At 35.5% G+C, this 14,636-nt stretch overlaps 1 protein-coding gene across 1 annotated transcript; it reads right to left on the bottom strand.

The window, feature by feature from the left end:
- Positions 1-1,161: 1,161 nt before the first annotated feature.
- Positions 1,162-3,084, bottom strand: LOC147294712 (HCP-like superfamily protein with MYND-type zinc finger). Its single transcript, XM_086232308.1, has 3 exons — positions 2,654-3,084; positions 2,329-2,491; positions 1,162-2,224 (listed from the first exon to the last, which is right to left on the bottom strand). The coding sequence occupies exons 1-3, from the start codon at positions 2,932-2,934 to the stop codon at positions 1,451-1,453; spliced, it is 1,218 nt and encodes a 405-aa protein (XP_086088434.1). The 5' UTR covers positions 2,935-3,084; the 3' UTR covers positions 1,162-1,450.
- Positions 3,085-14,636: the final 11,552 nt, after the last annotated feature.

The raw sequence follows: 14,636 nt of genomic DNA, 5'->3' as shown, positions 1-14,636 counted from the left end.
GACAAAACACTCTGGGCTATCTGCCTATCTGGGCTTGCTTGCAATTTGCTAATTTTAAGCAGCAAAGCAAACAGTGGGTAGAAGGCTAACTCTGGTGTGGTCTATACCCTCGGGTCTTTCACCTGCTATTCTTCTAGCAAACATTTAGCTTTATCACTTAACCATATGACTCGGTCACTGACTCACAATTAAAGGTGTAGCAGGGTGTTAGCTGAGCAACAACCTTTATCTGGACCTTTTTGGTTTTTGGGCTGCACTTTGTTGCTTTCCAAATTATAAATGAAGCTGCTGCTACAAATTCAAACCCAGCTAATTCCAATTAATGTCTTTTAATGATCTGGGCTTGGACCACCACTCAATATTAAATTTGGGATACTCTTCATTTCTTTTCTTTTTGTCAAAAGGGATACAACTGAATAATAACAATAATGATTTTAGCTGAAAGAAAAAAAGAAAAGAATATTATTAATGATGGGAAAAGATACAACAAGTGCGCTCCCACCATGAAATTTTTTGATGCTGTTTTATTTTTCTCCACTTGAATTGGTTTTGTTAACATAAAGGCTAAAGCTCTCCACAAGCAACCATACCCATTACTTCATTAGGACCATTACCCACCACTTGCAAATTGCATATCTATAATCTATCCCACCACTTCAATTCCATTGCCTTTTACTTTCTTTTTCCTTTTCTTGCTTTCTTGTGTTTGGTCAATCACTTAATGTGTCTGACCCCTTTTGACTGCCTAAAAGCAAGAGAGAGAGAGAGCTAAAGAAGGATGATAGCTCATAGCAGACCCTGCCTGCCTCTCACAACTTGCTCATTGATGATTTGACGGTCTTTCTTGCACTCATACAAAGCAATTAATTACTCTAACCGGTAAATTCGATACTCATATCTAATTTTCTTTCTTTAACATCCCTAAGAAAATCCATTACTTTACACCAAAGTTAAGCCAATTTCTTAGCCATAGTGCTAGATTTATATGGTAGATTTGGTGTCATATATACGTCCAAATCAAGAATTTGAAATGGGATTGTCGTGGGACAAGAAATTTTTTAAAACTGGAAACACAATGACCAATATGAGAACTACCAAAAAGACAATGCGGGCAATTTTTAAAAACAAAAATCAAAAGAAAAAGAATAAGAGAAGAGGAAAGAACATTTAAATTTTTCATGAATTGGAATATTTGTTTTACCGAAATTAAGGCTAAAGATGCTCTATAGTACTAAAACGAAAAAAAGAAAAGAAGGAAAAAGAAAAAAAAAAAAAAAGTCCCCTCTGTACAACAAAGGGTGAACAAAAACTCCAACGCTAATCGGACGGCCATGATTAACTTAACATGTATTTCCACAAAAACGGCCACGTTTCCTTTTTTGTTCTCTTTTTTCACTTTCCTCTTCTGGTCTAAATTCACATTTTACGCCGTTAACGTCACCGTCTTAATTTAACTCTCCGCCATAACGTCATCACCCCCATTATCAACAGCTCCGTCACCTTCTGCACCGTCACCGTCTTCATCAACCCACCGCTCCACGGCAGCACACTCTGCCTTGTGGCGCAGCTTCCAATCAAGCGCCTGGCACGCTCGTGAACAGTAATTCACAGCCCCACACACCGAACACCGACGAAACTCGTGTCGCCTAGTCTCGGGCCGCCCGCACCCCACGTGCGAGCAGAGCCTCAAACCGGGTCCGGGCGACCCGTCCGCCCGGGCCGCGAACCACTCTCCTAAGAATCGGTTCGCCGGGTGCACCTCGGGAGCCGGGACGTTGCACCCGAAGTCACTGAGCAACGGGCAGCCCGACCCGGTCAGGTGCCTTAGCTGAGGGTGGGGGTGGGGGTGTGGATGCGGGGATGGGGTCCACGTCAGCAGCTGGCGCATGGGAATTCCTGAGGCCGCTGCAGAGGATAGAACCGCTGCGAGCTCACGCGCGTTAGCCTGCACGAGGAATCGCCTTCCCTCGGCGATGTTCTGGCGGACGCCATAGCCGTCTTGGAGGCAGTGACCCAAGTCGCGCAGAGCGTCGATGTGGCCGAGAAAAGCCGCACGAGCACAGAGAGCGACGCCGGCGCGGAGGTCCTTGTCGTTCTTGGAGCCGCCGCTGCCGTTGAACTGAATGACGGCGAGCGAGTACAGAGCCGGAGCGTAGGAGCCAATCGCGGCCTTGGCCATGAGCGAGGCTCCGCTGCCTCGGTTTTGTAAACAATAGAAGCGAATCTGCAAAGAGAAGAAGCAAATGATAATGAATAATAATGTAAGGGAATGTTGGCATTAAGTTAAAGAAAGAAAAATTGGGTTTTAGTTGGAGAGAGTGGACTGACCATGCCGAGAGTGTAGCAAGCCTCGACGTTGCCGGCGTCGGCGCAGAGCTTCAAGAAGCGGTGAGCCGATTCAGACCAGTTGTTGGCCTTGAGAACAAACGTTTTCTGAGAGGCTTTGGAGAGTACTAACGAATGGAGACCTAAGCCGTTTAATCTCTTGCATCTGTTTCATCCAAACCAATCACTTCCGTTAGATTCAAAACCACACACCACCACCACCATGTATCTCTAACCAACCTCCAAACTTATATTTTAGAAATAAAGAAACGGTTTTTATTCTCACTGGAAAAGAAAAAGAGAAAAAGCAAAGCAATCGCGAACGTACGTTATCAAGACGTTGATGAAATCCGAGGGACAGCTGGCGGTGGAACTGAGTTTGGACAGAATACACATGACCAGATCATCCGGCAACGAGTCGAACAAATCCGACCCGGACCCGTCTCGGCCGGTGGTAGTTTCCGGCGAAATCTTGTTCCTTTTCCGGCAAAGCAATCGTTCTCCCGCGGCACAATCCTTCTTCCTCTTCATCATGGTTACTCTGTTGTTCTGAGAACACACATCTCCTCCTGCTACTCTAGGATAACAAAGCCCACCCCTTGTTCTCATACTTTATATCTCTTCTCTGTCAATCTCTTTCTATATTTATCAATAACAGAGATATAAAGGAAAGGGCCGAGTGAGACAGACCCTAATATAAAACAGAGAAAACTGAAAGAAGCTAAGAAGACCCAACACAGAAACCACAAACACCCACAACACCAGCCGAATGCTTAACAATAAATACCATTGAAACTCCCCAACCCCAAACCCAACGTCCTTATTACCACTTTACCCCTCTCCACTTCTCGTATTTACGGTCAAACGCCGTTGACCCAGATCCGCTCCTCTGTCTGTCTGTCTGTCTGTCGTCGGTTTGTTTTGTTTTTGGCTTATTTTCACTCTCTCTTTTGTACTGAAAAGTCCTTCTCCCTTCTCATCACGCTTTGGAAACCCAAACACAACATAAACACTCGCACTCTCTCTCTCTCTCTCTTTAGGAAGAGAAGATTAGGGTGAGAGGCAGAAAGAGAGAGGGTATCCCTCCTCGCTAATCCGTTTTTTAATTGTTTCTTGGTACAAGTCAGGTGGCTGTCTTTTTTTCACTACTTTTTATTTTTTATTTTTCACTATAAATATATTTGGAAGTCGTTTCAAAAGCAGTTAATTTTGTTATTGGTAAAAATCCTAAACTTGGGTTATTTTCAAATTTCATCCACAATGTAAAAAACAACATGAACTCGCGCGTGGGTCCACACTCCCAGCCACAGGCTCGATCACACTCTTAACTGTTCGAGGTTAAGGTAGCGTGGGGAGAATGCGTTTGGGGTGCGGGTGAGGAGAGCGTTATGTTTCGAACAGAGTCAGGTAGCAAATACTGCGCACTCGTCGACGACCCAGCCAGATGAAGGTCAAACATATGAATCATCACTAACACAGCTTCAGTTACTCTTCCTTGTTTTACTTGTCTTTTTATGATATCTCTTTTGTTTTTTTCTTTCTTTTTTGGCTTGACGAGCGTTTTTTTTTCCTCAATTTGTTAGCGTTATCCGTATCATTTATCACCCTACTTAAGTACTTATACTATTCAAATTTTGCGAATACAAAGTTACAAACTACATGACGTGGTGTTAAATGTTTAATGTTATCCGTTTATAATAATTATTTTTTCGTCATTGCAATTTTCCTTTTTACCAAAAATTGAAACTCCTAAAAGCCTAAAAGAGGAAAAAAAAATATATATATATATATATATACCTTGGTTGATTTCGATTTGATTGAGAGCACAATTGTTTTTGCATATGCTAAAATCAACTATGAAATGTATTAAATAATGACGAGTTAGACTAACTCGTTGCATGAGTTGTTCAATCATAAAGAATTAGCATATAATGAATTGTTAATGCATACGTTATATACTCAGGATGGATGAAATAACATTCAATCTCCCCTAGTGCGGGTGATTTGCGAGTCATCACACGTATTGAGAAATCATAATTTTCCCTAGTACCTTATAAATGATAAGAGAGATCATCGAGGTTTTGCAATTTTAGAATGTTCTATATACTTTAAACTAATATGGATTATATAAAGTAGCGAGAATATCTAACTCGTAACTCGAGCATTCAATAATAGAAAATGAGTGTATAACGAACGAATCGTTAATTAATATGATAAGTATTCAAACTATTATGGATAGAATAACCCTCAATCTTATCTGAAGCATGCGTTTTTTGGTTTACAAGTATCCAAATAATGATAATATCTAATTCATTAATATCCAAAATATCCAAAAGAACTATGGAATATACCAAATAATGATAATATCTAACTCATGCATGATTTGTTCATTAATATAGAGTGAGCACTAATAATCATTGTGCTCGTAGTTTAGATAGCCAAGATCTAAAATTGATAGGCCTCATTATCCGTGACGCATAATGCTATTGTTGTGTTCATGTTCTACCTTAAGCAGAATGAGCACACAAATCTTTGTTTTTTTTTTTCTTTTTAGGATTAGAAATTGATGTGATGTAATTTATTCTGTCTTAAAATTAAATATTCATATATTACTATAAAATTGTATTTTTTATCATGATTTCAAGAAAAAAATTATATTATATGAACAAAATGTTTTCGATAAACACTTAAAATAGTGATCATTTAATTAACGGTAAAATAATTTATGATTAACCAAATTTTTTGCAAGCACAATCATTCAATGGAGACCAAAAAAAAATGGACGATTATGATATTGAAATACTATATAGAGTGAGTCTAATGAGAGATTCCACAAATAAGCCTATATATATATATATATATATATATAGGGCCCTTCCAATAAGGGATCCCTCATTTAGTGTTAAATGAGGGATCACCTTGTGGGGCCCACACGGGTCGTTTTGTGTTAATCCGAACCGTTCATTTTTTACATTTTTATTGATAGATCATCCCTGCAAAAAATCAGCCAAATCGGAAATCGTTTACTCGTTCGATTAAGCGGTCAAAGTTTAGGTGTTTATAGAGGAATTTGTTGTTCGTCATTTGTTTTAAACTTTGACCGCTTAAACAAATGGGTAAACGATTTTCGATTTGACTGATTTTTTGCAGGGATGATCTATCAATGGAAATGTAAAAAATGGACGGTTCAAATTAACACAAAACGACCCGTGTGGGCCCCACAAGGTGATCCCTCATTTAACACTAAATGAGGGATCCCTTATTGGAAGGGCCATGTATCTGTATATATATATATATATATATATACACATGCCTCTTCAAGTGTGTGATCCCACATTCAGTGTTAAATATGGGATGGGGCGGATGGGCTAACTTTATGTAGTTTTTCAACAATCCGAACCGTCTATTTTGTAGGCCTCTATTCATAGATCATCATTGCAAAAAATTAGCTAAATCAGAAATCATTTTTCTATCTAACTTTGATCAAACAAATAGACGAACTAAATATTTTTGATAAAATCGTCTATTTGTTTTATCAAAATTATATAGGTAAATAATTTTTGATTTGACTACTTTTTTGTAAGGATGATTTATGAATAAAAATTTAAAAAATAGATTATTCGAATTGTTAAAAAACTATATAAGTGGATCCGTCATTCTCATCTCATATTTTACACAAAATATCAAATCCCACACTAAAAATTTCCTATATATATATTTATCCAAAACAATTTTTCCCCATTCGTACCGACATGACATGATGTTATCCAAAGAAATGTGGTTTTTGCAAAGGTCAACCTATGAAATTATTGCTATAAGCCTAGTAGAGTTCTAAACACGAGTCTTTTATCACAAGATACAAAAAGAAAGATAAGAAACGGCGTAAGACTGCAAGAAAGTTATCCCATTACGCCGAAAATCAGAGACGTGATCCCCGTTCCTCCGCGGTCAAGCAATAATTACAAGGCAATTGACCTTAAGCCACCATCGGTGGAGTCTCATTGATAAAAAACCTTTGGTGACAAGTTAACTCGTTAAAGAGTTTGGCTTCAGTAAAATAGTTGTATAATATAGAATTATATATAATGGTGAAAATTTTATATTTTAGCATAGAAAAGTAAATATGTTAAAATTAAAGAATCGTCATAAAAATAATTATATGCTATACAATGACTATATGAAAGATTTTTCTCTTTCTAAAATTTAACGTCACTCTTGCAATATATGCAATCAAGTTTAAAATCACAGTTTCCCAATCCAATGGTTGCTTTCACAACAATAAAAAATTTAATTTTCACATGCAAAACTGAACCCGTCAAAATCTAAGAGAAGAAAAAAAAAATTTGATTGTATTTCATATAGTGGCTATATGACTTAATTTTTCCATCTTAGAAGTTATGCATCACCGCTGGAGTATATGCAATCAAGTTAAAGATTGATCTCACTCTAATGACTATTTTCAAGACAATAAAAAGTTTAGTCTCCACGTGCACAACTAAACCCGCCAATATTTAAGAGTAAAACATTAATAGTTGTATGTCATACATTGGCTACTATATAGTATAATCTTCCATTTTTAGAAGTTACACGTCACTGTAGCATTATTTGCAACCAAGTTACGATCGCAATCCAAAACAATCAAGAGTCTGGTTTCCACCTATTGAACCGAACCCTCTAGGATTTAAGAGTAAAAAAGATAATTGTATGTCATACAACGGCAATATAGCAGAATTTTCCATTTATAGAAGTTAGACATCCTTATTGATCAGTATATGCACTCAAGTTTAAAATTGCAGTGGTCTGCTCCAATAACGTTTTCACAATTCACACTTCACAGCAATAAAAAGTTGGGTTTTCTCATGCATAACTGAATCCAACCTGGCTCGAAACTGAATCATTGTACTTGAAGCACATTTTCGCAACTATGGATGTGTTAGATTCATTATACATTTTCTCTTTGATGAATAAATTCATTATATTTCATTTTATCTAATATAATTGACTCCCGTATTAACTTAGTTCTTATGTGAGAGAGGATGCTAATAATATAAATCACGCATCGAGAATTTAAAATATAAAATTATTAGTCTATGTACGTACTTATTACTAATTGATTTTAGTTTGAATATTAATTAACAATTATACCAAAGATACTAACTGTTATTCTAACTTTTGGTTAATATATAGCACATAATATAATAGTTTCTTATTATATAAATTAATGAGATCCGTAATGAATTTAGTTACAAACAAATGCAATATTGTCACATCTATTAAGATTAAAAACTTAGAATTAAAAATGGGGATAATAGTGAATTTAGTACTATTCTTTAATTAAGCCAACATTGACAACTTGTTAAACGTGGAGTGATTCGCATTATAAAGTCAAAATGTAGCACTCACTTTTGGACATCTTTATTAATTGGTTTATTTTTGTTTTGACCAAATCACTAGACGAGCCATTAAATTGATTAAACTCGCAGAACTTAATCATAACTGTTTAGAAAAAAAACTATGGAAGGAATCTAGAGAACGGAGTTTGTGGTCGCAACAGCAACGTAGAATTAGAAACGTCCAGATCAAAGCAAACAGAAAGAAAAAAATAAAATAAAACGTAAGATCGTCAGCAACGTCCACATAACTCTTTTTTTTATAATAAGATAAGTAAAGTCCTTATTAATAAATAAATAATTAAGACCAGCAAACAAATCAATAATCACCTGTGCTAGAATTTTCGTATAAATGAAATATACACTCAAGAGACCTCTTTGCGGCTTTGCCCCAGTTTTAATTTGTGTCAAATAAGTTATTAAAATATGGCAACATGAACTATCCAACTAGTATGCAACTACCTAAGTTGAATTTCTTGAATTTTCTTTTTCTCATCATTAAGTTCATGGATTTTCTCAATAAAAAAAAATTCTTGGATTTTGAGGACTTGTCAAAATGTGTGTTCGTTTTTAATCCAATCACTAGGAAGAGTAAGGAAGCAACTCTTTTCTAGGGAGAAATTATGAGCAATAACCGCCCTTTTTAGACATGACTATTATACATTAAATTGTAAAATAAAACAGCATATTCAGATATAATTTTATTTAGTCAACAATTTTAATTCATAATTTGGTAATTTTTTTGCAGAAAGTAAATTCAAAAGCTAAGCGTGCAAAAGTCTAAATCTAAGCTAAACGAAGTATGACCGATAAAAAACTTGGTTAAGGCCGATCCATCTTTGAATACCTTGCCGTAAAACATGTTATTTTCCTGGACTTGCCGTAAAACATGTTACGAAACCGTTTCTAATACCAATTAGCAAATTTTAATTAAGTAGGTAATTACTAATTAGTAAGGCAGTATATATAAATTATATAATTGACTAATTGAGCAGCAGAGGGCAGTGAAAGGAAGGGTGGATAAGTTGGGAAATGACGTGGATCTGAAGGAGTGATGTCGACCACTCATGTCATACAACGGAGGGGCCCAGCTGTCCTCGTAGGGCACCTTCTGGAAGTAGAAAAAACATTATAGGACTAGGAGGAGTAGTGGCACAAGGTGGGACGTGGGACCCTATATTTAGGACAGGTGGGTGGGGTCCCCGTAGGGGGGCCGTGTTCTGGTTGCCAACCAACCCAAGCCATCCATCACTCATGTCCATGGCAACCGCGATCACCGAAGCCCATTTTGGCACCAAATGCGCGCGCGTGTTATTGTTAGTTAACTTGGAATATTGGTCAAGACTAAAGGGCCAATGCAATTATATATCATTGCCCCTCTTCTAACCCAAGCTCTATTCAACTACATGCTAACATGGAAGTGAGTCAATCTTACTTATGCTTTCCTATCTCCAACATTTGCACCAATTCTTGCGTTAACTGTCATATATTCATAACAATCCACTTTTTAAGAAAAAAGAAAATTATAAACCAAATGTCAAAATTTAAAATTGACATTACGTTAATAAGAAGAACATGAAAAATTTTATGGATGTCGATCTCTAATCATGATATGAATTCTCTATGGAGTAGCATAATACCCAAAATATAATTAATGAGTATTCACTTCAAAGTGAATCAGTTTGTGACATCTCTACGCACTCACATATGAAAAATGCAAAAAGGGTTTTATTAGTGTAAATAATATATTCATTTACTTTTCTATATTAGAACTAAATAACTTAATATCATTCACAACAGAGTAACAAAATTTGTTCACCAAATTTACTCAATTAGTATATGTGTTAATATCTTATTATAAGAATTTGTGTGAGAGTGAGACGACTTATTACCAACAAAACAAAATAATTACTAGTTATAATCCTACTACATTATTTGATCAATTTAAAACTCAATAGCATCGAATCTATGATAATTAAAAATTCTGTCTAGGCCAGCTTTGGTTATTTTATCTCCAATATAGTGGATTACTAAAAAAAATATATCAATTTCAGGGAAACTAATCAGTTTGTGGTTGGCCGGATCGATTGAATTAGCAAAATGATTTGACATTAATTATTGTAGTTTTGTTATTAGTTAATAGCTAGCCTTGTGGGTACTAATATTTATTTTTTTAAGTGGTTGACCAAGTTTTATAGCTAGTTCTAGGTGCTAAGCATGATCTTCAAATTTATGTTGGGAATGGGATTAGTTGGTTCCTTAACTTACAAGAAGGCTAGGGGAGTTGTAGTAAGCAATATTAACTCCATAAAACGCGATGTCTTCAACTTGAAGCAGTCAAAGACATGCGCTATTAAATTGTGTTCCTATTTTTCTCTTTGGGTCTTTTTCTTTCAGTCTGTAAAGAAGATTTCTCTGCGGATTTTGTTATAGTTTTTTGTCGGGCGTGATGGGATGGCTAAGGTCCTTGTTCGATGATTCCTCAATTATTGTCCATCTCGTATCTTACTTTGCCACCTCTCTGTCTCTCTCTGTCTCTTACATTGCTAATCAATGATTTAAAATGAAGAAGTGGCTTGACTAAACAGAGTTTCTGGAGTTCTTTAATAAGAGAATCAGTGAGTCTGATTTTACAAGGCATTTGATCACCCATGTAGTGTACAGTAATAGCTAGGATCATGTATTTGTTGGTGGTGGAAAACTGGTCCCATCAATGAAAGATGATATTTTTATTAATTATAAAAAATTAGTCGCTGTGGCCCAAAAAAAATTAGTCGCCATTTTTTGCTAACCACTTTATTAAGAGGTGTTCTCTTTGTTAAATAAGCAACTAAACAATAAATTAGGACTGCAAAATGACTTTAGCAAACTATATAGTGAGCATAACACATGTATTGAGAATGAAATTTAGTCTAATCTCACCCGACCTAAAATTGAAGTTAATCTAATCCAATCCAATACCATTAAATTGAAATATCTTTGATAAGATTAATGTGCAAAGGAAAAATCTAGATGATTGATTTGTGTTGAAGGAAAAATCAGAAATCAGAAATTTTAACATAAATAAGATTGACATGAAAATTGAAGTGTAAAAGAAAAGGTATATGAAAACTAGTCAATATATATCATGTGCATGTGAAACGTAGTTCTATCAAAGACTTTTAAATTACTTACGACTTTCATAATTGAAAAATGTATATAAGACTAATCGAGTATAAGAAACCAATCAAATTGGATTAAATTGATTTATCCCTACAATATGGGTTTTTTCAAGCACGGCATACAAATTCTGTCAATATATACGGTTTAGAATTTAAGGTTTATGACTAATTTCTAATTAATTTTCATTTCATGTGGCAATTGGCAAGACAATGATGGTTTATTTAGCGAGATGAGTGGAGGTCATCCATGCATGTAACATGCTTTTCATGCATGCATGTCATTGTTTATCAGTTTTTGGAAAAGTAATGTGATATGATATTATCCTTTATGCTTTGATGATCTCTTGTCTTAATCTAGCTAGTCGCTACCCAAATTAGACAAGTAGCATATATGATGGGCTAGGTGTTATCAGGATCTTAATATATAATTTGCACACCATGGAATGTCAACATAACACACACAATTGAACATTGCTTTGCATGCAAGTTGTTTGACACTGACTCAGTGACTCCTTCTCCTCAGCTGAACCATCTGGCATCAGATATTTCCCCAACTTTGGATTTGGCTAAGGCCCTCCTCTAAGCGACACGTGGTGGGCTGCAATTGAGAAATTCTTCTTCGCTTTTGCTAAGATAACACAAAGTAATTTGGATTCGGAAGCAAAGGTGGAGATGGAGAACTGTGTCAAGTGGCCTCCCATGACTCTTGGTGTGTGATACATTTTCCACCTTAGGGATAAAGAGTGAATGAACATGAATATTTTATATATTTTCTTTTTGTGAGGAAATAAAAAAACGGTAACCCACTTTTTTATTTTACTTAAATCTTGTGTCTATTATTTCTGCAATTACAAACTAATTAATTAGAGTAGTATTTGTCTTGAGAAAGTGCTTTTTCGCTCAGTAATATTTTTATCAAAAACATATAAAATAAGTATTTCATATACATGTATTTGAAAACTTTTTCCGGGAACAGTGATAGGTATTTTATAAAACGCACTAAAAGTATTTCTTTGACCCAAAACCAATCTTTTTTATATATTTATTTTCATCAAATACTACCAAAAATGCATTTGGCTATCTAAAAACGATTAGGCTTTGGCTAAGCACTTCCATGTCGATCGCCAACGTACATCACGTTATGTGTTGTGATTATTTTTGGCAATGTTGAGGTGGCTTGAGAAGCAAGTAAATAAAAGTAAAGAGGTAGTGAAAGAAAATTAAGATTAAGATTTACTACAAGGTAGACAAAAGCAAAGGGCTGTAATGCTATCACGTGATAGCTTTGTCTGCCAGTATGTTATATATGCATGAGAGTTTAAGTAACCAAACCAAACGCAACACATACACTCATCATTTTTACTCTTTGATATAAATTGGTTCATACATATATATGGCTTCATGCTAGCTAAGCTAGTTTTATCTTGGAGTGCATTTCAAGTGTAATTCCACGTGGCATCAGAATGTAGAGGTGACTGTGCATGCATGCATGCCACGTATATGGATGATGGATGAATGGTACTGAAGGCACCGAGCATGCCTTTCTGTTCAATTTGGCCAGAATCTGTTACGGTGGGGCCCACTTTTGTTGGGGGTTTTGAGACAACTGAGTGGTTCCCTTTGGCTGATGCACGGATCTTTTCTCCACTGGACACGTGGCACGTCGAGTACTTTTTTGTTATAGGTGGCAAAGTGGTGGCCCGTACTTCACTTGCCACGGAAGACAAACTTGAAGCTCATGGCTTAAGTGTCGCAATTCCGAACACTCCCACGTCAAGATTGCGTGATTCGTATAAGCCATGCGTGTACATGGAGTTGGTTATTATACATCAAAAATATGGCATAATAATTTGCGACATATGAATTATAAATTAGATGATTCATTACCGACTAATTGAATTGAGATCTATCCATTTGAATAAAAATCCCATCTACCAGCTACATTGAGTCGGATCAAATCTTAATTACGTATAATCTCGTCTTAATTGATCTACTGACCAATAAGTAACAATTTAATTGAAATAATTGTAGTTGAAAGTAAAGTAACTGACACATTCGTTTCTTTATTGTGTGATCGTAATGCACATGATATACTGGCGTGGTTTATCAATTCATTTAAGTGATAATAAAGTACAATTTAGTATTTTAAATATTAATTATCGCACACGTATCATAATTAGAATGATTACTTAATTTTTTTTTCTCTCACTCTAACTCAATTTAGTCAACAAGTAACAAAGTTAACGGTAACTTAACGGCCGTTTGGTTTTGACAGTGCTTTGAGAGTCCTTGAGAAGGAACCTGTGATGCGTTATACTCAATGAATGCATGCACATTGCCACCCCTATCCGTTTTCTTGCAAGTTAGTAACCGAGAAAATGTAAAAAATATGAATAATTTATTTAATATTTTTATAATCCTCATTATAAGATATGTTAGATAAGATTCCTTGGAAACGCCTTATTTGTTGTTATAAGCAATGGTTTTTGTATTTAATATATATCATTAATTATTTATAGAAAAATGGCAACTAGAAATAAAATTTTTATAGATAAACTTGATGATAATCATGACTTAAATCTGTTGGGACATAAAAACCAGAAGTATAAACGTCAATTGCAATTTCAATTTAATTTGACAAGGATATGTAACCACTTTTAGATTCCCCACCCACAAGGTTCAAGCTAGTACTGTTAAAAAATACACGAACTACTTCGTTAGTATTCTTTAATTTATGCCAAATTTATATTTATATTTCTTGTTTTATGGACCACCAAAAGCTCCTCACTAATATCTTAGAAAAACAAATAACATTTGGTGGCTTATATATACACCACAGGTCCAAAACACCCTTATGAAAATATCTGTGGCTGAAAAACCCATTTATTTCTTTCACATTCATAAATAATGTAGAGCTGCCACTATTAACTGGTAGCTGCAAAATCAAACCGCGAGATTTCCAAGGTATCATTCCATTTGGTTTGATAATATATCAAGGGTATATTGTGCTACGTGCCACTTCTTGTGCCAATTGTGACTGACTTTTGGTACCTTCGAAAGCATTACGTGGCACACTTTAAAACACGTAGCTAGGGAAAAGTGGCTATGGGCCTATGGTACACTTTGCCGTGTAAGTGATGAAGGAAAAACAAATTCTAAATTCGCTCGTTTAAGAAAAGCATATATAGCTAGAGACAAACCAATATGATAAAAAATTAAAAATATCCCAATAATATAAAGTTTTTCATTTGTTTCTTATCTGAAAAAGGTGTATAAGATGATATAATTATTTAGAGTGAGGAGACAGATCATCACATAAACTTGGTTACTTAGCGGTGTTTCAGAGAGAGAGAGAGAGAGAGAGAGTGGGTTGACGTAGAGAAGTGTCAAACTTATTCTTCATTCCGTACATTGGGATTTAAAGGATCTAACTCTACCGACTTGATTAATTAAATTAAAATCTTAAAAGTTTTAAAGAAGAAAAAAAGAAAGGAAAGAAGATATCTTAAAATATAAATAAATTAAGAAAGAAGCAGAGCACGCACCCACTGAGTAAACAGAGAATTTGAAGGAGACAATACAGAGGATGTTGCTTAACGCATTTGCCAGTACTTGTTAGCAAGCTAGGGACCCTCCTCGTAACTGGTGACTCTGTGTGATGAGAAATGAATTGCAAGCCATGCGCACGTGACGCTTATGTGCCACAGCTAGCCTTTGTTGAGTATGCTCCAAGCCAATTTTGATTGCTTCTTAGTTTAAC

Source organism: Dryas octopetala, chromosome 2 (genome assembly GCF_963921425.1).
Source record: "Dryas octopetala chromosome 2, drDryOcto1.1, whole genome shotgun sequence".
NCBI classification, from domain to species: domain Eukaryota; kingdom Viridiplantae; phylum Streptophyta; class Magnoliopsida; order Rosales; family Rosaceae; genus Dryas; species Dryas octopetala.
This window is presented reverse-complemented; position numbering and strand designations above follow the sequence as displayed.

Bases quoted from the DNA above. Each gene is read 5' to 3' on its own strand.
- LOC147294712 (XM_086232308.1), bottom strand. From the start codon at position 2,934: ATGAGAACAAGGGGTGGGCTTTGTTATCCTAGAGTAGCAGGAGGAGAT. The intron at 2,492-2,653 runs GTACGTTCGCGA...TGGATGAAACAG, and splicing joins TTCATCAACGTCTTGATAAC to ATGCAAGAGATTAAACGGCT. The intron at 2,225-2,328 runs GTCAGTCCACTC...TTCTCTTTGCAG, and splicing joins CTTGCTACACTCTCGGCATG to ATTCGCTTCTATTGTTTACA.